At 48.8% G+C, this 27,971-nt stretch overlaps 1 protein-coding gene across 1 annotated transcript; it reads right to left on the reverse strand.

Moving 5' to 3' along the window:
- Positions 1-5,661: 5,661 nt before the first annotated feature.
- Positions 5,662-27,820, reverse strand: LOC142559592 (PHD finger protein 24-like). The gene is made up of 7 exons (XM_075671175.1): positions 27,649-27,820; positions 22,418-22,529; positions 18,875-19,075; positions 16,730-17,020; positions 12,027-12,166; positions 9,524-9,613; positions 5,662-6,089 (listed from the first exon to the last, which is right to left on the reverse strand). Exons 1-7 carry the CDS (start codon positions 27,780-27,782, stop codon positions 5,885-5,887), a joined length of 1,173 nt encoding a protein of 390 aa, XP_075527290.1. The 5' UTR covers positions 27,783-27,820; the 3' UTR covers positions 5,662-5,884.
- Positions 27,821-27,971: the final 151 nt, after the last annotated feature.

A 27,971-nucleotide genomic window follows, 5' to 3' on the forward strand; every position in this document is an offset into this window, starting at 1 on the left:
CTCCAATTTTTATATTTGATATTTGATTGCGCACAGTTAATGCTGTGAAATATTCGAAAACTATTCGATAAATGTTCCTATTTACAAATAGTGTCTGTTTTATACAGTCTTCGAATCGAATAGGGCATTATTCGATTAATTATTCGAAAGTTTCGAATAATGGCGCAGCCTTAGCATAACCATTGCACCATGGCCATGAACTCTTACACGCTCACCTACTGCCTCTCAGCTATACATCTTGCTGACCTTCTCTTGAATTTTTGGCGTTACTGGCTCACTAAGGCTGCTAGCTGAGTCGCTCACTGAAATTCACGATTATTTCGTCTCTTGTGCGCTTTCATCTTCGCGCATAACTTATTTCCTCTCGGTTGCTTCGTTCGCTGGCCCAGCAGGCGGCGTTATTGATTTTACCTCCTTGACTGCAATTTCAGCCACTACTTTTTTTTTTTTGTTAGTGCGGCTGCATCTAAAGGCGGTGTTATATAAGCTAGTAAAAAAGATACTGCCACCATGACGGCAGATTTTTTTTTCTGCAGCGTCAGCTGTTAGGCTCTGCTCACTCTGTGCTGGAGTGCTGTAGCCTGCTTTCCAGAAGATTTTCGCTTATACGAGTTCGGTCTCAAGTAGTGCATCTCTGCGAATGCATTGGAAAAATGAGCTCCGTAATTTCGCAAGGTGTACAACACCAACCGGGTCGATTTTTGTTTCCGCACGGGCGAGTCATGCGGCGTATATATAGTTGCTGCAGTTCTAATTCCGCCCTATCAAAACGCGGTCATTATGTAGCCCGAGAATCGAACCCTCGACCTCGTGGACAGGAAAGGGGGGGGGACGACGAGGTGCCTCGGCAGTAGTAACACCACAGCCACCGAGCCGCAGAGCCTGGTAAATGACTCTCCGACGACAAATTAGCTGCAGGGTGTTTTAATAAAGCCACGAATTGTACCCACCATTATCATACGACGGCTTTAGCAGTCGCACTGGTTTCCCACGCAAACACCGGCCTCGTATTTTTCTACGTGCATTTGCGGCCCGGCTCTGCAAGAAAGTCCCAAGAAAGCGATACAACGCCGAATCTCGAAGCAATCAACCGACACGTTTTCAGGCTTACACGCAACGCCGTTTCGGTCAGCGACCCACGCAGTTGCAACAAACCTTGGAAGAGAAAAACTAGAAGCACTTTCAAACGCATTTGCGTTTTACGAGCTCAATAAGCGAAGACGATGCCAGGGCGCAACGCAAGGGCCAAGCACGTGCTAGAGCTGCGCAAATGTCGCGGAAAAGTCACCACTCAAAACACAATTTGTCTGCGCCCGAGAAACAGGTCGGCGTAAAGCATAGGAAGAGCGGGAGCAAATTGAGGAGGAAGACGAGGGAGAAGGCGAGGAGCGTGTGTATGTGTGTATGTGGAGGGAGGAGGAGGTGGCGGAAAAAGCCACCTCGAATGAAAAACGGTGGCACCCGCGCTACAAAATCTGTTTCGCTTAAGGCGGCAGAAATGACGCCGATTCGCGGGAAAAACAGGCGACGACGCAGAGCGCGACGCATACGTCAGCGACGCAACCAACCGACTCGGCGCTCCTCGACGTATATGTGTGTTGACACGCGCCTCCGCTTTGGACTTGACGTGGAGTAAAGACATCCACGCTCCCCCCCCTCACCATCCCCCCACCTTCTCCCCGGTTCTCAAGCGCCTTTCAATTTCCCCTGCATCGCCCATTCCTCGGTGTACGTACGCCCATCGCCTATACCACAGCGGCGCCCCGCAAACAAAACCGCTTCCCCGAGCGCAAGCTGGACCTCAAATCATCTCAACTTGGCGGGCGAAGCTTTTTCGCTTACGCTATAAGAAAGCCGGCGCACGCCTATTTTGTGGCCGCAGGCACGTTGCCGCCAAACCACCCGGAAGAAACAGAAACGGCACAACACCAAACAGCGAGGGGGGGGGGGGGGCGAAAGCTGCGACACCCGCGCACGTATCACCGCACCCCTCCCGTAGCGACAACCGGCGCGGCGGCTCACAAACCGCGACTGTCGTCCATATATGGGGAAGGTGGCAAACGTAGCGAGCGAAAAGCGTCGTTCCTGCGGCGGCGGCGGCACCCGAAACCCAGACCCCGGGGACTTTAATTATGAGCCCGTGTTTCAAACGCGTCGTCCGCCTCGCGCCTGCTACAGCGGCGCGACAGCGGGCGGGCGCTTCCCGGGTAAAAGATACCTAGAGAAGCATGAAAGAAAAAAGAAACAAGTAAAGCAACGCGAAAGAAACCGCGCGAAGAAATTTCCTTCCGCGTTATTAAATCGCGCAGGCGGCGCCGCTCGCGCCTTGACGGGAAGCGCTTATGCCGACCGCTGCGTCCCCTTGCGGAGGAGAGTGGCGGCTGCGACGGTACACGCAGGGGGCGCTGCAATCGCACGTCGTGCGCTCGCGGACCCGCCACTACCGCAGCGACGAACCCATGGCCTGGGCCTGCCGGCTGGCCGGCTTGGCTAGGCAGTTTCTGGGCCTGCAAGGCCTTATGAAGGAGTCTTCTTGCGACGCCCCCTTTCCTTCCCTTTCGCCACCGCTTCCCTTTCATCACCCTTCACATTTCGCCGAGGCTCGCGCGCTCCTCTTCGGACCGGCCTCCGGACGGCGCGGAGCCTCATGAATTTCAACGTTTTCCTCGCGCAATCTGTTTAGAAGCGCAAGCCGTTCCCAGCTCCGGCTACCATATATGCCTCAGGGAGAGGACGGTCGGTGAATAAATTGCGCAGCCTCCGTCGCTGTCGTCGCGATCTTGATTCTTTTTTTTTTTTCGTTATTGTTCTTTTCGTCTTGCACCCAAGTGTTGGCGCGAGCGATTTCGTTGGGCTGCCAATCATTCTTTCGAGGACCGGCCGTGTCGACAGCGGACCCCCACTCGTATGTTACGTGCCGATGCTTCTTTCACCAGGCTGCCGGTTCGTTTCGTGCCCGATATAGAAAAGAGGTGAATTAATCTGGATCAACGGTGACGCTGATCTTCAATTTGCACGCTAATCTCTAGCGGATGATTTCAGTTAGTGAGGCAGCTGATGAGTAGCCAAAACATATGCCACCGAGGAAAATGAAACCTAAACTTCGCAGTACTGTGCAACAGTTTAGGTGGCTACGTAAAACGCTGATGTGTACCATTGCACGTTCTGTGATCAAACCGTCATTTATTGGAGGCACTGATCATGGAACCCTAAGCTTTCTTATGAGGCTTTTAAGTAGGTAATTTGTTAGCAGCTGACCTAAAATGAATTTATGAACACGTGTCGATGGTTGAAGATGTGTTTCGAACTCATGCACAAGGGCTTTTATTGTTTGTTCAGCTTTCATTAAAACTGTCAGCATGGAGCAAACGCACTGTTCAACGCGCCGTTACCGCTCTCTATGCTCCCTTTTCGCGGACAAGTTTGTTACATATGAACGAGATGGCGCTTTCGGCGGCGCAGTGCACGTTGCCTCAGCGAAGGCGTGCGAATACGAAACCATTACCGCTTCTGCCCTGCTACTGTGCGATCAGCAGTCGGAAATACAACTGGGTGTTCGCTAACACACCGTGCTCCATTCATGCTGTAAAATGTGAAACGGTAGCAGAAAGGCGTGTGCAGTAGTTGGCTGCAAAAAATACTCACGTACTGGCATATTACTGAATGTAATGAATCTGTGGACCAAATCTACGAACCGCTTCTACATAATAAGCACTGCCTGTCTTTCCGCTCCTTCGCGATGAGCGCACACTTGAATCAATGCGCCGAAGCATAGGTGACGGCGACTGTACGCCGACAACACAGGAATGTTCAATACGGAACGTTTCGTGGGGGTTCCAGGGTAGGCGAGCGACTAGCGACAATGCGTCTTTGCTACACGCAAATGCAAAGTTCAGGGCATCTACGTTCCAAGCCCCTCGTGCGCGGCAAGAACAAATCTCGCGCAACTGCGCACACCCGCGAACGATTAGGCAGAAAGTAATGAGATAGTAACCGCAATGTGAAACTTTAACAGGGGCGGTGCTAGGCGGGTGGGGGGGGGCATGGGGGGGCGGTCTCCCCTCCCCCAAATTTTCGCCCCCCCTGCCCCCCCAAGAGCTCCGAAAAGCTGACCCAAGGTATGAAACAAAATGACAATTTTGCCTGCTACAGTAGCTCTGTAGCGGCATGCATCGTCAGTATTGCCTCGGCCGCACGCCTCGACCCTTGTCTAAGGCCCCTCTGCAACCCAAACGCCGCCGCCAGTCTGCAATTGCTGAAAGAGGCGCGTCGCCACTTATTAGACAAGGAAAAACGTCGCGACCGCGACGCCTCTCCTACTTAGTGAAAAACATGAAAATCCGCTCCTTTGTTTGTTTACATGAAGATTGTTTACATGAAGTTGGCGCCGGGACGTTTGTATAACGCTGGAAGGCGGTTCAGTACGCCGATATTTCTAATCTCTACGTCATTACCGATTCTCATACTGTTGATGTTCTTTCCATTTTAAGACGTAATTTTGCCGTTCCGCATGGCTTCCTCTCCACTAATCCTGAAACATTATTTCTGGTCCCCACTTGGAATAATCCCTCCAAGTCTTCGCCAATCTCTCATAGTGAGTACGAGTCATATTTTTATTGAATGCCATCAACAGGAAACACTTCACGTGGGCGTTCCACGGCACTGTGTTAGGCTTCGTTAGGTAGATTGTAGATTGGCTTCGTTTCCGGTAGATTGTAATAGTGACCAGCGACATCGGGCGACGGACATTACTGTAAGTGTAATTTATACGAGTTTGTGAGAATTCCTAGTTCCCCTAAAGCGGAAAAAAAGAAAAACGAGGACAAAGGAAAGAATACCAGGCTGGAAGAGCGCTCTGTGTGGTCTTCCTTCGTTCTGTCTGGTTACTCGTCCTGTCTGGTCTTGCTTCTTGTGTCCTCGGTATTTTTCGGCTTTAAGTGAAGTGTTAACGCTATTGTGTGTTCAACTCCTCATAAACAGGTTTCGCTGTAATACGTAGGGTAATACTGAAACGTACATCGCAATGGAGGACTCTTGTTTTCTTCTTCTTTTTTGTTTTGCTTTTGTCGACTCAGAGTGAACTTGCCCTATTGGCAGGCAACTTGAGCTCTAGAAAATGAAGGCAAATTAAAAAAAAAAAGTAGATACACGTTCGCAATGTAATTGTCAACGCTCTTTGTTATAAACAGACCCCGTACGCAGTGACTTCGACAACAAACTTGTGTTGTAGACGGTCGAAGGGTCTTTTTTTATTTTATTCGTTGCTACAAAACTTTACCTAGAACTCCTGAACGTTCTTGTCGCGCATCTAATATAGCTATTCAAGTAAGATCATATGATCCGTGAGTACCAGTCGTGTTCGATTGTGATCGATTGGTGAATCGCTCGCCGTGAATTGCAATTTGTTTGAACAGGTTATCCGGCGACGAAAAAGACAGCGATAAAACGCCTCAATAACTGATCAACACGAAGCATCATATTACTTGCGGCGTGATATTTTAACGAACCCGTACAAAACATAAACCAAAATATTGTGCTAACAGCCTCGAACAGAGCCACGTCATATTCTCTTCATCGCTAATAGAAGTTGTTCCGCATTATCCCTCTGGAACTTGCAGAGCAGATGACGTCATCCCGTGACCAGCTTTGAAGTTTTTTCTTTCTTTTTTTTTGTTACCGCGTAAGGTTAGAAACGTTGTGTTTTCGTGATCAAAAGTGGTCACAGCGATGCAAGCGACGTCACGAAGAGCAAGTGACGTCACGACGTCACTGCCGCGCCATCCGAAGTCCTCGCTTCTCCCGGTTCGCAAGAAAGGTCCTCTAAGCCTTAACGCACGACGCCGCTCTAGACAGGAAATTTAAGACTGTCGCCAAGGCGCAGTTCTCAATCCTCGTCTTCGGACTCGGCGCTCGTCGCTGCCGGGCTCTTGGACTCCGAGACCCCGTCGAACGGGAAGCGCATCGAGCCGAGAAGACCGACGTGGTCGTCCTCCAGGAAGGCCACGTAGTCGGGCCCTCCCCACGTGTTTGGGCGCGCGGCGATCACCGGAAGCGCCATGACGCACAGGAAGCGGCTCCACGTCACAAATCTGCGCGAGAAACCACGGCCAGCCACCGTATGGACTCGTGTAAGGGCCGCACCCGTGTAACATCCGCACCCCCCAACTTGGCATCACAACGTATGGAAAAAAGCAAGATTTCGAAGGACAAGCAATGGCTTTCAGTGGCCCGATGCCATGCGCGCGCATCGGCAAATATTTTTTTTTCGTGACGAGCGTAGTTCCGCGTGCCATATAGCAGCGACATAAGGTATCTAGAGCCGTTTAGTAGCGGCCCTTAGCAGGACCGAACAATGGGTCGGTCCTACGTAAGGGCCGCACCTCGTCAAAATTGCGGAAAAAGAAGCGCGGCCCTTACACGAGCCTGTGGTAGAGTCGGTGACAGCTCAAGTATGGAGTGGTAAGCATAACCGCTGTCAGATTCAGTGAGAATATGTGTATAGGGTGTACCTGCAGCTGAACGTCAACCAAGGCGTTCAATAAACAAAAAAATGTTTAGAAAAGACACGGTGGGAGATACGATTTTAGGACCGACGGTGTTTGGTCGTCAGACTTCTGACGACGGAACACCGCAGGCCTTACAATCGCATCTTGCACCGTGATTTCGTATTCATTTCTTTCTTTGAATACTTTGGCTAATGTTAGCCGGGACAAGTGGTAGATGCGCCACCCAATAACTCGCTCATTTCTATGGCGCCACGATGGAGAGGAACTATTGTCAATATCGGCGTCTCTCGGGAACAGATGTTCCGAACGCGCGGAGGAGCACAGGGCGGATGTAGTGTAGTTATTAGGGCGCCTCCTCTACTGATTTATTGGGTTTTCTCAGCGGATTAGGGTTTCAAAAATCGCGCCGAGCGTGGCACGTTTCCCTTGAGCGACGTTACGCAACCCAGAGGGCAGCTTCGGGTGTAATGGGGAGATGCTGCGAGGCGACTATACGTATGACGCTCTACCTAAAGTGTGAGATCGAAGCTCTTTTCTTGCGAGATTATATGGCTGTTTGTTTCCCTTTTTTTAACGGAAGCTACAGGTAAACGCGAACTTACGCTATATTAGCACATTGGGTTTCTGCGGTAGCTAAACGACCACTCTTATGTGTACCATAAGAAGAGTCTTGGCAACCCGTATAGGACCGTCAGTAACAAACGCACGCGGAGAGGCTGCCCCGAGATTCACGCACTAGTTCGTCGTGACGTCACGGATATTGACAAGATCCATTTGAGTTTTGTTTGTTTGTTGGTACGGAGATAAGTTCCGTTCTCAAAAATTGAAAGCATATAAGTTCAGAAAACTTCCGAGTTTTTCTGGCACCCGAATGTTGACGGATTCATTCATGGGGTTAACGTTCAGAAGCGATGCTGTGGTTATGAGATGCACGGTGTGCCGTAGGGATCTCCGATTATTATTTTGACCACCTGGAATTCGTTAACGGTCGGGAATCGAACCCGTACCCTCGTGTTCAGCATCGGGGTATCATAGCCACAAAGCCACCGTTACAGCACGTATAGTGTACACTTTTTCGGCTTATCTGGCAAAAGTAAGCTTATTCTATCAGGGACGGCGATAGTTCATTAGAGTTAAGCTTCTTATAGGGCAAAAAAATAAAAAATAAAAAATACCTCCAGCATGCAAAACTGCCAGCATTCCTTTGCTCTTGGAGTATTTGTGCTGCCTGCGCTATGGCTACATGGTACACTTGGCTTTCGAGACTGTAGTGAATGTTCTGGTTATAGTATGCCAGCTGACCTGTCCACCAAGGCTACGTAGGACCCATGTCAAGAGGGACCGTTCTAAAAGCGATTTGATTCTTTTTTCTTTTTCATTTCCTCATGGAATTCGCAATATAAACTTGCGACAGAAAAAAAAAGAGGACACGTGAAAAAAATAGGAACAACGAACGCGAATTAAAGGAATGAACGAACAAGAAAAAAGAAAACGCTGTCACGTCTTAATCGGTTCGGAGTGTCATTAGCTGCTTGACGGAGGCGTGAAAAACGCTCCGTTCGGCTACAACACGCGACTATCGCCGCGCACCATGCGTAAGAAAAGGAACTAACTAAAACGAAGAATCGCCGAGCACAGAACAGCCGCAAAAGTATAACGAACGCAACCCCCAAACCGAGACGCTGACTTTCGATTTTGTGGCGACCTTTTAAAACGTCCATTTGTATGCCGCCCTCCGAGCTTATAGGCGTACACGTCCGAGATGGCGGCGCTCTCAACGTGCCTCGGAAGGATGGGCGAGGCAGTTTTAAGCCAGAGTGCCGCAGCAGGGCTGGTGGGAGGAGGGTGCGAGCTACTTGCAAGCTGACGCAACGCGGGTCCCAGCTCGCAGCCCGTCGTGCGTTCATCTCTCGCCGAATGCGCCGAGCGCCTAGGGAAAAATCAGAGCGAAGCTCCCGTCAGCGCTTCATGGGGTCGACACCCTTTGTTTAGCCGCCGCTGCCGTGTGGCGAGAGGCCGGCTAACAGCTGCGGTCTATAGTGAGCGAGAAGCCGCCTTAACTGGCTGCAGGGAACTCTTGCGTATAGGGAGTTTGAGGTCCGCATGCGTGAGACCCTCGTTTGAGTAAGCTCGAGGTGTACGAAGTTCAAGGGAAAAAAAGGACTAGGGAAATACACAAAACGAGAACACGAAGGAGGCACCAGCTGGCTTCCGAAGAAGATGCGTAAGCCGGTGTGATAAGCGGAGCTATATAGGAAAGTACGGGAGCTATAGCGGAGCCTGAAGTGTAGCTTGGCGAGACCGGGCGTGTAATGGGATGCGCCAACACACCCGAAAGTTGTTATTCTGTCCATGCCGAAAATTACCTAATGTGACCGTGCAAATGGGCTGCAGTTTATAAAAATTGTGGCAATGTATAGGCGTTTGGCAGGTTTTGCATAGCAATGACGGGTTATTTCAACCACAGTCCTTTAGTGGCAGTAATATATGACGCCGCGTAACGCAGAACAGATGAAACAAACGATAAATTTTGTAAACTAGGTCACCATGTGCGTCTTTCTTACTCATTACACTTTAGCCTAGCTGCCGTACCTGTGTTTTCTTTCTGCAACACTTTCGCCGCTTATACCTTCTTGTGTCCGTGTATATATATATATATATATACATACAGCAATCACGCTCGCCCATTTCCGTGACGTCACGACTGAGGCGAACAACTTCTTTCAACATGGGCGTGTCTCAGGGACTCAGTTTCACGGCGTACAGGCAAAGATGATTTTTAGAGTCTTAGGTATTCTTAGGTTGTCATAAAGTATAGGCCATTCCGCAGTGAACGAACGGCAGTGCCTTCTCGCTGAGGCTGTCTGTCTCTATACCGACGCCTTGCGCGGTTATCTCCGAAAGTGATTTTATGTGGCAGGTGAAAGAGAAGGACGCTTTCTGAACTCCTGTTCGCCTACATTTTAGTGGCGCTTAAGGGGTTAACTTTTAAAAACTCAGAGACAGAGTTTGCCCACCTGTCGACGTCACCAAGGTGCCTGTCGGGGTCCGGATGGTCACTAGCAGCGCGGATCCGATCCACGAGAAATTCCACGCTGGTGGTCAGGCTGCGCGCATTGAGTGGCATTTAAGCAAACCACACCCTGCAAACAAAATGGCTGCCCCCTGCGCTTAGTAGAACCCCTTAAACTTCGTAAAGTACTGACACTCTCCTCCTCCGCCTTCACTCCTCCTCGTTTCTCCTCTCTTTCGCCCTCCTTCCCCGACCGTGGCGCCGCCTACACTGCTCTAGCGTAGGAACGGCGCCAATATGCGCTCCTCGCCACTCCGTAGACGCTTTTCGAGCAAAAATGGCGCTGATGCACGGCGCGAGGGCCCACGTGATGCTATTAGGCCAATAGCGACGCGGCGTCGGCCTCGGCCAGAGCGCGCGAGGAGGAGGCGGCATTCTTCAAAGCGTGGCACTACATTACGAAGTTTAAGGGGCTTTAGCGCTTAGCACTTACGTAAAGCTCTCAGTCGACATACGCGACTACATGCCCGTGTCATGCGGACGTTGGACGTCATGATCAGGCGCTTTCACTCGCTTGGTTCAAGGGTAACAAGACGTGGAGAGTGCATGGCTATGCAGTGTCACAGAGCAGTTCTTTTCCAAAACTATCACAGCGTCAGACCAGTTCGAAAACTCCGCGCGATCGCTCATCGCCAGTCGCAACTCGCAGTCAACCCGTTGTTACCGTGGTGAAACAGAACGCGGTTACCTATCTGTGGACAGTGCCATAAGCATAATTCGCAGTTTGATGCGCAGTCTAAGACGCACGTAGAACAAAAGCGCTTGCTCGGTCTGTTTCCATCTTCGTTAGCGTTTTATTGCGCGTCAAACCATGAATGCTATGTCGTAAGCTACATCAAGCTCTAATAATTTGTATCATGTGCTTATTAAGGATATTGGCCTGCACTTTCCTGCACACAGCCTACCCCCAGTTCTAAATACTGGCGCGATTCATAAATACTACCCTAGCTGTCCGCCTGTTCAAAAAAATTCAGATAAAGTGGTCTGTATACTGAAGGAGCAACTATGATGGTTGCGAAGTCGCACAGAGAGACGACTGAAGCAACTTATGATGAACTCTGGCAGGCAGTGTACCTAAACTGGCTACTGTTGATGATCAAGATGACGATCATGAGCCAATGCGTTTGACATGCTTCTCGAACTGCGCGAAGCGCATGACCTGCGGAATCAAAACGCTGGCAGGGCCAGCTCATCACGTGTTAACCAGCGTGTAGACAGGAGCGGATGTGTCCACGCGGACCTGAAATAGCAACACAGTTCTGAAACACGAACAAACGCTAAATTGTGACCCAAGTTCTTGCAGATAATAAATGAGCGAAAGCTCTGTGAGCCATGCATCCGGCTGGTAGAAGTTTGGGAATCGCAAGACATGCCTGTACCATGTCTTGTGTACATGTAACAACTAATTCAAAACACGCTGTTACCCTTCACAAAGCAGCCTGGTCATACCATAACACTGCCGTGATGTAGCTGTTTTATTAATTCACACGACGAGAGACCAATGCTGCGTGTTTGCCCAGGACCAAGCTGCGGCTTCCTTATCGTGCTAATATCGCCTAACTATCACTATGTAACTCAAGAACCCTTGCTCCGTATCTGTATTGCTGCTTCTTACACTGGGTATTTTTTTTCACACCATCATGCATTTACTATGTACAACTTTTCAGTAAGATGTAAGATCGAGGCAGTCATGGCGTTGCTCTAGGATTGCTACGCATTTTCCCCTACCCTACAGGAACCATTATTAGCTTTCTTTACGTCAACTCGACATGAGGGGGTAGAGTAAGAAGGTAGGCTCAGGCAGTCCGACGCGACAATGTCGACCCGAACTCATGCCTTACGAGTTGAGATTGCTGCGGTAGCGAGTGGGCCAGGTTCATCGCTACCGGCTGCGAACCGCCGAGTCGACTCGCCCGCGTTTACATGCGCGTTGCAAGCGGGTCGGACCGAATCAACCTACCCCTTCACGACTGGCTGGCACGGTGAGAATCGACGCTCGCTGTGTTCGACCGGCTAGCGTTTAAAAAAGCACTAGAAACGAATGTCATTCCGACAATGTGACTCCACCTGCTTTCGTTTTGTCGAGCTCAAGTAGGCACTTTCGGAAGCTACTTTAACACGAACCCGATAAAGTCGGTTTGCATTGCTTTTCGGGCTAAAAAAGACCTGTCGTCAGGCTCTTGTAAACGCTAGCGCGTTGCACCTATATTATTATAGCGAGCATTCCAAACGAGTTTGATGAGCCCAGAAGTGGGTTGACTCGTCTCATGCAGCCATACTCGACAAGATGCACGTCAAACGCCGATGAGCCCGCCTGGGAGAGCTCGACTTCTGACTCGACTTGCTCGACTCCTGACTCGACCCGCTCGCGTCGAGTTCGCGCAAATGACATGATAAACATCAGCTATACTTAGGATTTTCGGGGAGCATCGTGCGCGATCACTCACGCCATGTGGTCTCGCCACTCGTGTACCACGCGCCTCGCGTCGGCCACGCTGATGGCGCCACCGTTGTGGGTGTCCCGGAGGGCGAACTCTTCCTTCAGCAGACGCACCTCCGCGGGCTTGAGCAACGACACCAGGTCCTTCTGCACAGCGTGAGGACGTAACTTCAACGCACACGCGGTCACTGGATGCAGTTGGCATTCTGCGCCCGCTGGTGCAATGTACACAGCCTGGTAGACCCAGTTCGCAGCAATTGCAACCAATTGCTCTCGTATGCATCGCTTGAGAGCGCGCACGCCGAGGAACCTTATAGAGCTCTTCGAGGAGCTCAATTTCCTGATCAAACAGAATACAAATACTTGAGAAACATTTTCTTGGAAGAGCGAATCGAATACCAAACATTTCCTTACTTCTTAACAGAGTGAAACGCAACGGATATTTACCATGCCCCGCCTGTGCCGCTCTCTTCGTCTTTTTATTCCCTACACCGTTTGCCCCGTGCTGGGCAACGAACCATAAACCTGCCTGTCTCTCTATGCACCATTTTTCTTTCTCTCTCTCTCAGTGCTGAGGTGGCAGTTCAGGTATTGTAGAAGCGTAATTTCCAGCTCAACTTATTTTCCTATTTAGCGTCCTTTTCTCAGAATGGTATATAGTATAGGGTGTCCCAGCTAACTCTAGCCTAGCCGTTAACCGGAAAAGTATTGATAAAACGCGCTGCTAGACAAGATTGTGATACCTGCAGTGTTAGGTCGCCAAATGTCTGACGATCGAACACCGTGTAGGTCTTATAATTGTATCTCGCAGCGTATTTCGCTAATGTTTTTGCTTCTTTTTTCCGTACAACAGTTTCGCTAAAGTTAACTATAGGACACGCTGTACGAGGGTCACGTTGCTTCGAAGACCAGTCGGCACGCACAAATGTGACGGAAGGATAAGAGCTTGCCATAGCTCTGGCTCTTCGCGGGTGAAATGCAAGACCTGTTGCCGACGCGCCACATGCGCGGGGACGCGGCACGCATTTATTTCGCGCGCGTCACCTCGCCGAGCGGCGGATGCACTTTGTCGGCGACAGCATGAGCCTCAGCCCCGCCGGTGCTGCGGTTCCCAAGGGCTCCCGAAATGGATGAAGCGGCGAAGAAGGCGAAAGCGCCAGAGCCGGTTGAAAGGCTATTGTGTGTGTGTGTGTGTGTGTGTGTGTGTGTGTGTGTGTGTGTGTGTGTGTGTGTGTGTGTGTGTGTGTGTGTGTGTGTGTGTGTGTGTGTGTGTGTGTGTGTGAGAGAGAGAGAGAGAGAGAGAGAGAGAGAGAGACTGGAGGAGGACGAGACGCTCGTGCCGTTATATGCAAATGCCGCGGGCTGTTTCACCGGTGTCGCGAGGGCGCGCGAGCCTCTAAGTGCGCGTCAGCTGCTCGCGTCAGGAGTAGAGCGTGCGCGGTCTCTCGCCACTGCAAAAGTTTTTTTTTCTTTTTGCTTTTTTTGTGTCCCCTCGCACCCTCTTTCGGAGAGCGCGCTCCGACGTTTTCCTTCAGCTGCGTCAGCTTTTAAAGCCAAAACGTCCGCTACGACAGTTTGCTTTACTCTATTTAGTTTTCCCTCAGATACGGTAACAAAGAAAGCAGTCTCTTTGTTTTTGAGTAATGGAACCACCACTGCAGCCTGGGAAGTGCTGCTCTAGTAGCAGGGCATAGAGCGCTGGAAATAAAAGAACGGCACTGTAGGACGTTAACTCCGAAAATTTTATCTGTCACCTGTGAGTGAACTGAAGCAACGTAGAGAGTTGAAAGTTCACTTGTTTTCTTACCTCTACGGTTGCATGTATGCGACGTTATATATTTCCTTCGCTACAGAGAGTACGGCCAAAAAGAACCAAAAGTTCCCCTAGTGGGTCTCTCCGCACATATGGTTTGACCAACACAAGATGGCATACCTTGCGCTAAGGAAGCGAACAAAGCGTGAGCTTATACTATCGGGGTGCCACTGCATCGGCCGACAGCTCCAATTTATCAAAATTTTTCCCAACTGTTCCCACTTAAAAGCAAAAGATGGACAAATGCCGCCATTTTGTTTTTCTCCACCTCTCTCAACGACCAAGCTTCGTCTTCGCCTTACTTTCGCCGTTACCTCTGTGAAATTGCGCGCCATTCTTTCTTCTTTGTGCGCAGTGTAGGTGGGGTAAAAAGCATCGTGCCTATCGCGCGTTTCTGCCTCCGCAAATAGCTTCCGGTGCACAGAGTGAGCAAAAGCACGGCCTTTGAGATTGGTTCTAGTTACCCAGAGAACAGCCGTCGCTGGGACGTGGCCTCTGACACCACCATTTCTTTCTCCCACCTTCCCTTGGCCTCACCCAACAGCCATCGGGAATGTGTCCCCTCGCCTAGGCACTCACTTTATAGCTGTTAAATGTGTAATCTAAAAAGATCCTGACGAGAAAAATTATATACGGTGTAGTAGTAAATTATCCTTCTGCAATATCCAAAACATTCCTACTGTTACAAGCGGCTTGGTAAGACAAAAAAAAAAAACGATGCAAGGACTGACGACGGGTGGCGACGCCGCATTGAAGTTCCCGTACCAGCTCACTGTGACGTCCCAGATTTTGGCGAGCCCTGCTTATTCCTAGTTAACTTCATTTGTGGGCGAAGATGGGCAGCAATGTACTTTAAAAGGCCCAAGGACTGAACTATGTAAGTTTAAAGAACGTCGACTTGGGCGAAAAGGCCAAATTTTACGAAACCATATTGAAATCCCTGACGTCACACGGTCGTACCTGCGCTGAAGTTATGGCTTGAAAAAAAAAAGGAAAATACTTTGACGGTAATTTTCTCTTCTCGTACTCTATCTGTTTCTGAGCTATTAGCGAATAGAGCTTTCGGTAGTATTTTTGACAATCTAAATTGATTGTGGATATTTTTAACATCCCTCTAAATCATTGAATCAATCAATGCTCGCATTAAAAAAAGAAAGGTAAACAGAAACATTTTTATGCTAGAACTGAGTACAGGGGGGGGGGGGGAGGCATGTATATTGAAATTGTCCACCTGGTGGACATGCCCATTTTGTCAGCTACTGAAGTGCTGATTGGTTGGATGCGGCTGTCTCCTTTTCACGTGTACTCCAGCCCAGTTAATGAGAACTTCAGCAGTAGACGAAATGGACACTTACAGAGTACTCCGCCCCTCCTTTTCTGTTGGTGAGAGTAGATTCCAACCTACCTTGAAGAGGTTTACGGTAGCGCGATAGTTTACGGTAGCGCGATAGTTTACGGTAGTGCGAATAGGTTTACGGCAGCGCGCTTACGGTAGCGCGCTTACGGTAGCGGTTTACGGTAGCGGTATATAACGTGCAATGCCGCCATATATGGCGCCGCTCCACAAATATAATTGATTTATGTGCATTCAAACACTGTCAACTTTTAAATAGTCCCCTTGCGCAGCATTACAGGGCTCCCAGCGTCCCTTGCACTTTGCGAATAGTTCCTGGACTTATTTTTTCCGGAAGGAGTTGAGCACCCTTGTGTGATTCGAACTTGAATAAGACGACAGAGTCAAAATGGATACTTTTGATTTACGTTTTTTTTTTTTAATTTTGGGAAGAGCTGCAGGCATAACGTGCGCGGGTGCTCGTACACTTTATGGAGCGCTGGTCTTCGCCGGTCACGCGCTTATGCTATTCTGGAGAACGTAACTGGTTCCTCGTGGCTCTCTTTTCTGGCACGTCTCATCTTGTTGCAGTGCCGCTAAGAACATTCTTTATCGGACAAGCTAGCCTTACTCAAAGAATTCATTCAACGCATCGTTTCGCAGTAACGTGGCAACGCAGTGAAAGATACGAGGTATGCTCTTATTCGTGAGACTGGCGGAGACTAATTAGTCGGCATATGACTTTGCGCTCGTTCGTATCGTAAAACGATGTAGGGCATATCCAGCCGCACACTCAGTAACTCTATCGCCGAAGTTGGACACCTAAACTATTTCACCGAAGAAGGGGAATCATCAGCCACGCGCTTTTCCGTGTTTCAATATGGCTGCTTCGCTAGGGAATCATTCAGTTGCGCAATAACGTTCTCAGTTGCCTGACGCCAGCAAGCTTTCACTCTGGTGTCACAACTTTAGTAGAGAGACAAACGCACGTGTAAATTCGAAGTTGTGACGTCACTTTAGCGTGCCGAAAGAGCGTTTACGAAAATGGGGGAGCTCTAAGCGATGGAGCAATTATTTTCGTAACTGCACGTTTTGCAGTTTTAGAAGAGCTGGTAAGATGGCCTAAGAGCGGCCGCACTTCTCTCTCTCCTCCCCCTTCCGTCTCGAGGCCGCAAGGATGGCCCCCGAGATGGCAGCTGCACGCGTTGGAAATCTCGGAGGCCACGCTTCAGTTCATCGCGGAAGTATTGGAGGCCATGCTCCAAGTCGTCGCCGCGTATCGGAGGTGAGGAGGAGGGAGAAGAGAGCAAGCACACCGGAGTTCATTGGGTCGAAATAGCGCAGAAAAAGCTCATGGCTGAGCGGTAGCGTCTCCGTCTCACACTCCGGAGACCCTGGTTCGATTCCCACCCAGCCTACCTTGCAAGTTGTTTCTTTATTTCGGAATTGCCGTACTGGATTTTTCGCTCACGGCCAACGCCACCGACGCCGACGACACCGGCTTTTCTGCGACACGAGCTCCTTAACGCTGCCGCGTTAAAAAAGGAGAGAGGCCTGCGCTCACGTCAGTGTGCCGTTGCCGCAGCACCTGCAGCACGAACCGGGTGAGCACCTGCGCCCACGAGATGGAGCCGTCGTGGTCGCGGTCGAAGCGCGCGAAGTCCTCGCGCAGCAGGGCCACCACTCCGTGCGGCAGCGACCCCTGCTCGTCGCGCGCACCCGCGTAGAGGCGCTCGTGCAGCGCCAGGAAGCAGGGCCACGTGAGCGCGCTGGCCGCGGCCTGCTGCGCGTCCATCCCGACGGCGTCGAGCGCGCTGTGCAGCTCGGCGTCGCTCAGCAGGAGCTCCAGCGTCTCCTGCGCGCAGGCGTCGCGTTGGCGACGGGAAAAATGTTCGCTTTAGAAATGTCAGTGCGCGATAAGAAGGTGTGCTTTGCAGCTTATTGTTCTAGTTTCGAAAAAAAAATATTTGGAGGAATATCATTGACAATGGGATAAGGTTCACTAACCAACCTAACCTCAACAAAACCAGAAACACCTTTGTGTGACCTTTCTTTCGCTGAAACACACCATTTTTACACCCCAGGAAGCCAAAATTAACCTAACCTAAACTAATCTAACCTTTTTCCCTAAAACAGACCTTTTTTTACACCAGAGGAAACCCAAACTAACCTAACCTAAAGAAGCACCCTAGAAGCTGTCTGTGCACAATACTTTGTATCTTATTTTTCTTTGTTCAGTTTGGCAGAAGGAGCAGTTATATACTATCGGAATCGACCCAGTCGTGTCGGCCTGCCATTTCGTTGGGCTGTTTGTTCGTTTATTACGTGAGTGTGCGTCAAGCGTCCTCCGCGTTGAGCGTTGGCAAACTGAAACTTCAATCGGGGGGACATATTTCCAGAGTTACAGATGACATGTTGTATGACATGAAGGTAAAATGTAAACATCCGGGTTAACCATGGTCGCCACAAGAAATAATCGAAATCAACCAGCACCAGGCTAAACGTTCGTAGAAATAATTCATTGGTGAGAGCTCAATTTACCGGGGCGAAAGCTTGAAGAAAAAATAAAATGTGTGGGTCTTCTGCAAAGCAGTTCCCATGGAAGAGCGGACGACCAACTGAAGGAAAACATTTATGTCGACACTGGTTCACGATCTGCGTCATAGCTGTCGACATTAAATTCTAACGCCTCCCGGGAGACCCGCTGAAGCATATGCATAGAAGGAAGACCGGACGACCAAACTGAAGGAAGACGTTTACGTCAATACTGGTTCCCGACACCCGCATCATTTGCTATCGACATTAAAGGCTAACGTATCCCGGGATACCCGCTGAACCGTATGCATAGAAGGAAGACCGGACGACCAAACTGAAGGAATACGTTTACGTCAACACTGGTTCCCGACACCTGCATCATTTGCTATCGCCATTAAGAGGAAGCTTTAGCTCGGGCCCAACTCCGACGCGGCCTATTCAAATACATGTAAAACGCAAAAACGTTTTTATGAGATAACCCCTGGACCGATTTTGATGAAATTTGTCGCATTTGAAAGAGAAAGTTAAATTCTAGTGACTGTCGGAAGCGGAATTTCGATTTAGGGCTTGAATTTTCTTAAAACGATTTTCAAGTATTTGACCGTTTGAAAAAAATAGAAGCACGAAGTTTATAAATCCATAGCTCTGCATCAAGAACCGATATCGCGGTTCTGCAAACGGCATCCATTAGATCATTCAAAGCGGACAAATTCAATATGTCATTTTACATCTCACGTGAATTTGTTACGTTGGTTACAACGGTTTTGCAAAAGTTGTATTTCTCTATTATTAAATTATTTTTATATTCATGTGTAACACATCAATTTTGTCCGCTATAGATGTACTATTAGATGCAATTCACAGAATTGTATTATCATTTTTCGTTGTTGAGTTACAGAGTTGTAAACTTGATAGTTTCGTTTTTTGAAAATTTTCGATATTTGCCAATTTTTAATAAAAAATTGACAATCTAACTCAAAAATTCGAAACCAACAGTCACTAGATTTTAAGTTTGTCTTTTAATTGCAACAAACCTCGTCAAATTTGGTGCAGTGGTTGCCGAGAAAAACGAATTCTCCTTTTACATGTATTTAGATAGGAGCACTTGAGCTAAAGCTTCCTCTTAAGCGCCAACGCTTCCAGGGAGCCGCGGACAGTTGCGCGAATCACTCACGCATTTCATGCAGGACCACGCGTGGCGGTCGAGGAGTGCCCCTCGCGGCTGGTTGGGCAGTCCGGCGGCCCGCAAGCAGCGCAGGTGGTAGCTGTTCCCGCATATGCGGCACTTGAGCATGTCCTCGAGCAGCGTCTTCGGGTGGGGCGGGTGGTGACCGTGCGAGTGGCACACCTCGCACAGCGGCTTTCCCACGCGAACCTGCGGCGAACGAGTGCGTCGATGCGCGTGTGCTCACTCCCACGACTGCAACCAGCGTAATCTCACGGGCGTGAGTGCAAGTGACGAAGGCGCGCGGCTCGGCAAAGTAAACGAATACTAGCTGATACCTCACTGATCATCGTTGTATCTTTTTCTAGTCCGATAGCAATTACACGGACACTCCAAGCAAATTTTCGCCGTCGGCGTCGCCGTGGGGCTCCGTATATATCTAGGTATATGTGTGCTATATGCTTTCAATAGGTGCAGCGCCGATAGTGACGGCACACAAGAAGGAATACAGACAGGACAAGGCGCCTTGTCCTGTCTGAATTCCTTCTTGTGTGCCGTCACTATTGGCGCTTCCACCTATTGAAAGCTATGCACCAACTAGCCCCACAACGTGTTTTACTGCTATATGCTTATCCGTGCCGTCCATGCGGCTTATATTACCACACTATTCAATCACTAAAGTTGCTCACACCAGGGCCTACGTTTCTAACTAAATTGTTCATCAGAATTTGGAGAACGGCATCCGACAGACAAATGTAATTAAACATAACATTAACAGCGCATGCCTTTTATCTTAAATCTTTTCAGGCTAACGAAGACTTTAAAAAGTGCGAGACAGTATCAGCGCTCAAACCTGAAAGTGATGTAAATTTACTCGCACGGCTTTTTTATTATTCTGTAGCTCATTTTTATTCTGTAAATTTCCTTCTCATTCAGGGTCCTCTGTGAGTGATTGTCCTAAGTAAACGTACTCCCGCACAGACTCTAGTGGCTGTCTGACGATCATGAATTCTTGTTCCCTTGCCAGGCTGTTGAACATTAACTTTGCCTATTATCCTTCAATCCCTCTTATACTTTCTTGGTTAAGGTCCGCAATCATTTGTTGCACTCCGTTTCCAGTGTCGCTGAACAGGACAATGTCATCTGCAAGCTGAAGGTTGTTGAGACATTCGCCGTTGATCCTCACTACTAAACATTGTCAGTCTAATAGCTTGAGTACTTGTTCTAAGTACCCAGTAAATAGCATTGAAGAGATTGTGTCTCCTTGCATGGCCCCTTTCTAGGTAGGTCTAACCTAATATACGTTATGGCGACTGATATACCTACGGACCTTGCAATACCAATCTCAAGTATACCTTGCCGTGTAGCAGCGCCCCGCCGCAGCGACATTGCGGTGAAGTGCACTTGCTCACGTTGTCACTAAATCTTCTTGTGTGACTGGTGGTATAGGCTTGCAAAATAAACGTTACTTACATATCAATTCATGCATCTTTCGCTATGCACCAGACCAGTTTCCCACATTTTCATTCAAAAACACTTTGTCCTTCACAGACTCATATACGGCTTTCCCCGGACGAAAAACGAATCGAAAAGAAACGCGCAGATGTAGTTACAGGGCTCAATCCAGTTAACGAAAACGTGTTCGACAAAGCAGCAATGCGGCATACGACACGATAGACGCCCATAAGATGTACGGCAAAAATTGTGCAGGTCCCACGCACTGCGGGAATCGATGTTATGCGAAGCATGTTCGCAGGCACCTGGCTATCTAACATCGTTCGGAGTTCCGCGAAGCGATATCAGGTGAACCAAAGTGTTTGTGAAGTCGAGTGGCTTTGCGCACGATCGAGTCACGACGAACCTGTTGAAGACGATCGTATGGCGGCAACGGCACGATTTCTATGTCGGCCGTTCGACGCGAGCTTACACGACATGGCAATTTTTTTTTTCCTTTCTACAAAGGGAGCGGATGAGAGTAAGCGTGAGAAACACGAATTATGACGTCATCGACGACTACTTATTATGCAGTCGTACGTATTTGCCTATGACACGTGAAGTGGTGCACGTTGAAACGACGGTGGCATTTGTACTCGGTAGAAGAAACGTTAAAGCAAGATTAGCTCAGGCTGTCCCGAAGTCGGTGCAACGTCTCACATTTTCTACGCCGCGTGCCTTGAGGGGAAACTCTGAAGAATGTGGGCCGTTTCCCGGAGGTGATGCAGTCACGCCAGCTGTCACAATAAAGAAAAGGTGAGGAAGTCGCACGGGGCTTTGGAAATGTAAAAGTACGCGTGCAATGCTCGACGCCAGAATTTCGGTACCACTATCGGTCGCATATTATTTTCGTTCTATACAATCGCGGCGAGACAGGAAGCTTATACCTACCAATCGCAAGGCGCCAAGGAAGAGGCAAAGAATGCTTCACGTGAAACGCGTTCTACCGAAACGTTAGTAGTCCTCGTAATATGCATTCGCGACAAACAAGGTTAAGCGATTCCAAAGAGCCGCTATTTCACGTTATTTCTATTTGATCCCGTATACGTAAACAATATACATCCAGTGTCGAACGTCAAGCTTGTATACGTGGGCGATTGCCCACGACGGCGGCCTCGTTGCAATGGGGCTGAAATGGTATGAATGCCTGTCTACCCTGCTTTATGGGCGCGTTGAAGAAACCCGGGATCCACCGAGTAGGTTCGGCCGTTTAAACGCCAAGGATGACCGCTCTTGTTACCTTTAAACTTTCTCTCGCTTCCTCTTGGCGCACAACGATTCAGTTCTTTGAATGCTTGGCAGTTTGCGGGACTTGCGAGCCGCCGGGCTGCCGCAGCTCGTGGTTCTTGTATTGTGTGCGACCTGGCTTGACACAAAACCCCAATCCCTCCCCTTCCCTTTTTTTTTCTTTTTGGAAAAGTACTGTCTAGGCGAGAAACCCGGTGCCTCAGCGGCCTCGAGATGGTCCCTGTAATTTGACTAGCGCTGCACGTTGGGCTATCTAACACACTACACAAAACTACGCGAGACTAGAACGGCACGAGCACGGGCACTTATTGTCGAGCCAGCTTGATGCCTCTTTTGCTCTTGTGCTTGTACTAAATAATCGTTCAGAAGGCGCCAATGTACAAACCCTGTCAACCTGTGCGTTATGGGCTCTGTGATGTTCAGATTGATTAGATAGATAGATAGATAGATAGATAGATAGATAGATAGATAGATAGATAGATAGATAGATAGATAGATAGATAGATAGATAGATAGATAGATAGATAGATTGATTGATTGATTGATTGATTGATTGATTGATTGATTGATTGATTGTATATTCATATTTATATTTATGGCGCGGAAATATCAGGTCGAAAGAAAAAAAATGTACTTCCGTTCTGTAATTATCAACATGAACGCGTATGTACCAACGACTCGCTCGACTTGCCACCTCAGGCAACCTGTCAGCAGTGCGAATTGGCAAGTTGAGAGGAGAGCGTCCTCGCTCGAGACGCCTGGATTGCACGCGCTCCGGTCTGCGCCCTTGTTTTTTCCCCGCGTACTCACGATGGGCAAGTCCTGCTCGTAGTCCAGATAGTCCGGGCTGGATGCAGGCTCCGTCGTACCCGGCGAGTGGTCGCCCGCCGGGTCGCGGTGCTTGCGACGACGCTTGCGTCCTCTGCACACGTGACACAACCACAAAGGGGAGCCTAGCACGATTACCAGCGCAATTCAGTTACGTCATTTCCGAAACTCCCTCAGTAAGCCCCTTGCTTCAAAACCCGGACACAGTGGCAAACAGCGGAGGGCTCAGCTGAGTGTAGCGTCACGAATATGAACATTGAAACTTGAACATAGCAACTCCGCTTTCTCAGCAAAACGGCGATACAAAATATTGGAACGTACTGTAAGCAAAGGCGAACGGTGTTCTTGATCAGCACAGTTCTTTTACAGTCCGATTTTTCATTCCAAGCACTCTTTTTTCTTTCATTAATTTTAATGAGTGATTACGACATTCATTTCGCCGCTCACTATAGTGAGGACAGAGTCAGGAACATAAATGACAAGAATTGGGCAGCTATAGAGTGAATAAACATCCGTACCTCAAAGGTGCGGCGCGTAACGGAGAAATAGGTAAATAAAGTTGACAGCCAAGTACAATTAGCTGGACGGAAATCACAGCCACCCGAGTCACCAGAAAAAAGAACAACCAAACGGAGCCGGCAAATTGGATGCAACGGATAGTAGCAAAAAGAAAAGTTCATGCAGTTTGAAAAGGGTGGTAGACGAGCAATCCTGAAGGAAAATTTGTTCAACAACACAAAGGGAAACCCGAACGAACTGGCTGCCTGAGTCCAAGAACATACGGGAGCGAATGTTACGAAAAACTTGGAGACCAAGATAGCCCAGCTAAAGCTGGAGGAAACGTGCACTCTCGAGAAGCAGCGAGGTTCAGAGAGCTGATGCATGAGCGTGAACTTGCAATTAGTTGTACCCATCGAGAGACTATTGGAATTTTTGGCGCAATGAAAGTGGGGAAGAGATGGGAACGGTATCGTGACATGTATAAGCAACTTTACATGCGCAAAATTCTGGACTACGGTATGATATCACGTGAGTATCGGGCGCAGATTGGGTGTGTATTTGTCTTCACCACGATTGAAGGGTAGTACATTAGTGATCGCTGTCACGATCATTATAATCAGAGTTTGAGACCGGCGTTTCTGGATTTGTGTAACTAAACAATGCCGATGAGAACTGTGCAAGTAAGCGTCGCGCTGGTATGAGTAAGTGACGCACCACTTTTGTTCGCGCTAAGAAACACCGGAAACATTCTTTTTTCGATCCTTGAAAGCTTGTTGTTTACGCTTGATTTGACTAGGCCTTTAACTTTATAGGGACATTAAAGAGAAACGCTAAATCAGCTGTGACTGGCAATCGAAGTACTCTTTCGAAACTCTATTCTAATTTGTTCACGAAAAGAAAAAATAAAGTTCAGTAGCAGCGAATAAAAAATACAAAAACACGGGACCCATATACTTTTCGTTTCTGAAATTCCCGTATACATGACAGCGCGAGTACGTCCACGTATCTTCGTCTCCTCTCGTATTCCGGCGTTTCCAGCGCAGGAAAACTTCACAATTGACGTTTCCCAAGTGCTTTACTCTTTGGTTCTCTTTAAACGCCGTGTATTCATTCTTTGTGGATAAATAATTAACTAGACCGAGAGTGAACAGATTCGAAATGAGTGAGTAGAACTGCGTGAACCGATCGTTCGTAGGTGTCATATTTATTTTCCTGCCTGCGTCGAAATTCTTTGGTTGTGAAAACGTTCTTGCCCTCTGAGATCCAATTACAGACAGGAAGAGACCGCAGCTGCCGCTGAATGAGCGACAGAGGCTTGTTTATCCAAACTCATACATTATGGCTCAATATTACTGCTCTTTATTTGCAGTACTGAGAATTTTAAAAAAAATTGCAGTGATCAGCAATCCGAAAGCTTACAGCGGATATGACGCGCATAACGCAAGTTATAGTGCGTAAAGACGAGGTAATATATCGTTAATAACTGAGCGATAAATAGAGAATTTCGCATCAGGATCGAAGCTGTATAGTTGAGAGGGCGGAGTGAAAGAGTTTACATGGAACTTTTAACTGCATGGCGTTGAATACTGTGCAGGATGATCAAAGTATGAGAACGCGTTGCGTCTCCTCGCTGTCGCATTACGACCGCCCTGAAGGGAGTCGAACCTGTAACCTTTTGACAACAGAACACCGTAGGCTCGGAGTCACCTCACTACAGGTTAAAAAGGCGAGATACGAAATCTTTAAAGAAAAAAAGAAGACATGCAAGCGAGATGCCCGCATAGGGCTTCTCGTCACTTACAAAACCACCAAACTTCCCATGCCCGGTACTCTGGTATAGATGCGAAGAATGCGCGCGTCTTCCTCTCACATGTAAGAAATGATGAGCGCAGACAGGTGTCTTGCGAACAATGGAGAGATCGCTTTATCGCGATTCACTTACAAGCCGAGTGGGCATGGCTTTTGATGTCGAGAACGGCCTTCGCAGTACCACGCCCAACACACGTGCTTCATTGTACGAGCAAGTCGCCAGCGTGGGAGCTGTAAGGACTCCCACACAAAAGACACGGGAGAGGGGTGTAGGGGGGATTGCGTTGCAGATTTTGCGAAAGGGTAATCTCCTAGCGGCGGCGGGATCGATATCTCACTTGTATACGGTTGAATGCGTGGATCAACGGGGAAGAGAGAGGAAGAGCAACCCGCCGCGGGTCAAGCTAGTGGTGAGAAACGGGCAGCGCAAAATGCGAATCCTGTAGTCTGAATCAACGAGTAAAATTGGAGAGCGCCTCGTTCCATTCGAATAGTCATTTGAGCCTTCAAGCTTTAATTATGTTCGGTGTTCCGCGCAGCAACCATGGTCCGCGCTGTCCTGCATCTTTGTGATACAACGCAAGGGGCCTCTATGGGCAAACAGGGGCCTAAAGGGGTCCTTCATTTGAGGGGTCCATAGAATATTGAGGACGATGAACATTGAGAAAAAAAAGAACAATGTCACTGTTATAATTTAAGGTTACTCTGAACCACCTCCTATGCAAAAAAAAAAAAAAAAGTGAGGCGTGAAGACAGGACACAAGAGTAGAGAAGTGGACAACACGAACGCCGGCGTTCGCGTTGTCCACTTCTCTACTCCTGTGCCCTGTCTGCACGCCTCACTTCGTTTTTGCATAATGAATCCTTACCAACTAGCTCAGCTTTCTGTCGTTCTGAACCACCTCTGCCATTTTTGAACACATTTCAAATAAACACGTGCACCATGTACAAAATGCCGCAATGATTATCTCTCACGAACATTGCAGCATCAGGCGCGGCGGGGAAGGGAGAAATTAGAACAAAGCAAAATATTGCGTGCTTCTCTCCGGGCTTTTCCGACCCCTCCTTCACGCATCTTAGCGCCAACAGTGTCATGCACGGGACGTCACAGGGTAAACACTGTCGATAGGTCTGTCTGCCAAGGGCGCCAGTTCCAATCTGTCTGCTAGCTCGCTTTTGCCATGCACATGCCCGCACGCCCGCTCTTATTCGTCGATTCGCCCTCCTCCCTGGCGCAGACAATCGACTTCACCTTCCGTAGCATGTTTTGCAATGGGTCTAGCCGAAAAGGGCGCAGCCGAAGTAGCCGCAAGATCGTGGCATTTTCAAAGAAGAGTGCCTACGTGACACTCGATGCTAACATAGCGTCCAGATGCTTTTTTCAGAGAGGCACGCGGTGAGGAGAAAGCGCCCGCGGAGAGGCCAGCAAAAGCACGAGAGAAAGCGCTAGCTCGCCTACGAGCTCAACTTTGTTAAAGGGCTCTCTAGGATGCGCACAAGAACCTCAGAGTTCTGTTGCTATTAAACGAGCGATGAGAGATTGCGAAGCTTTTATACTCATTCTAAATGATAAACATTAGCGATATACACTGTTTGATTAGAAACCAATTGCTTGTCACATATTTAAGCTAACCTCAAATTGACCTTGCACCTCTCGATGGGACACGTTTCGTTCGAGTGAGTCCCAGCAGGAGAAGGAGGCTCCATCGCGCTGTAGAGGAAATATTGCAAGCGCAGTAACAGTAAGCGTATTCCACTGAGTAGAGTAAGAGAGTAGGTATACTCCGTCGCACTGTAGAAATGCGTGACGCGTAGGTGTCGCGTATAGCACGCGGCGACTGTTGAAAAGATGCTTGACATCCGCCGCTCAGCCCACGACTGGCGTTGGCTAACGCTCTCAGGGTTAAATCTAACACGCACAACGCAAATACGCAAGTACGCGTGCATGAGCTATGGGCGTCGTGGTAGTTCAATTTTAAAGCACCGCACGCGCAATGCAAAAAATGTGAGTTCGGCTCCCAATTGACGATCGTTGTCTTTTCGACCACTTCATTTATCTTTTTTCGTTATTGCTTCTACGAATAAAAAATAAAAAATAACGGTTAATATTTCGTATTCTCTCTGGGCTTCGTTGTCTGGTTGCTTAAGCATATATGATGGGGTCTAAAGAGACTGCACGCGCTTCAGTTCGCTTTGTTGTTCTAGCTCCTCACAAGCAAGGTAATAGTGTAACCGCACTTCACCGCGGTATAGAGGAACTCTACAAGTAGAGCAGCACAGCAGGCTTTTCCTACAGGGAGAGAGAGAGAGAGAGAGAGAGAGAGAGAGAGAGAGAGAGAGCATACTCCATTGGGATGTAGAGAAAATTTTACCAGTATATAGACAGCACTCAATTGTCATTTTAGTGAGACACACTTGCGATAATGTTCAGTCACAGCCGCTGTTGGTTATTGTGCGCAGTCTGGGGATACGTGTCGGTGTTGTTTGCGCAAACATGTTGCTGCTCCTGCGCACAAGCGCACGTTTTTTATTCTTTTTTTTTTCGTCCCTGCATTTTGTCGTGGTCGGACGCTAATCGGCTTTCTGAGCACAACGACCACTACGCATAAACTCCCGGGTGAAAAACGTCGCGCACAGCAATAGTAGGAAAACTTGGGCGAGTTAGTGGAAGCTCATATTTGACAAGCAGCAGCCCCTCCCCCCCAAAAAAAATAAAGAAAAGAAAGACGAAACGAGGACCAACAAACTTTTTTGAGAGTCAGCACTCGTGTTTGTGACCCTCTTTTCTTGGTACATGTACGTTACATTATTTTACCTCTCCTGCCTGTCAAATCGCGCGCAGAATCGCACGTGCTTTAAAGCTTGCGAAACGCCAGCACAGAGACAGAGACGGCGCAACTCACAGAGGCGACCCAAATTTGTTCAGGAACTTGCGCCGGTGCGAGCCCGACGGCTGGGACCAGCGTTCGTTGAGCGAGGCCCTCTCGGCGTTCGTGTAGAGTACGTCGCTCGTCGACGTGCCGGCTGGACGGCTCATCGTAGGACTCGCGGTCCCACGCTGACTGCCGCCCCCCGCGGCACAGCCTTCTTCCTCTTCCTCTTCGTGCCTCAAGACGAATGAGGCGGCGTCATGAACCCTTTGTGTTGTTGTTGTTGTTGTTGCTGCTGCCTCAAAACGTGGCTCGTACCACTCTTTATGTGGCAGTGGCACTGGCGCGCGTACTTA

This window comes from Dermacentor variabilis, chromosome 10, assembly GCF_050947875.1.
Source record: "Dermacentor variabilis isolate Ectoservices chromosome 10, ASM5094787v1, whole genome shotgun sequence".
Taxonomy (NCBI): Eukaryota; Metazoa; Arthropoda; class Arachnida; order Ixodida; family Ixodidae; genus Dermacentor; species Dermacentor variabilis.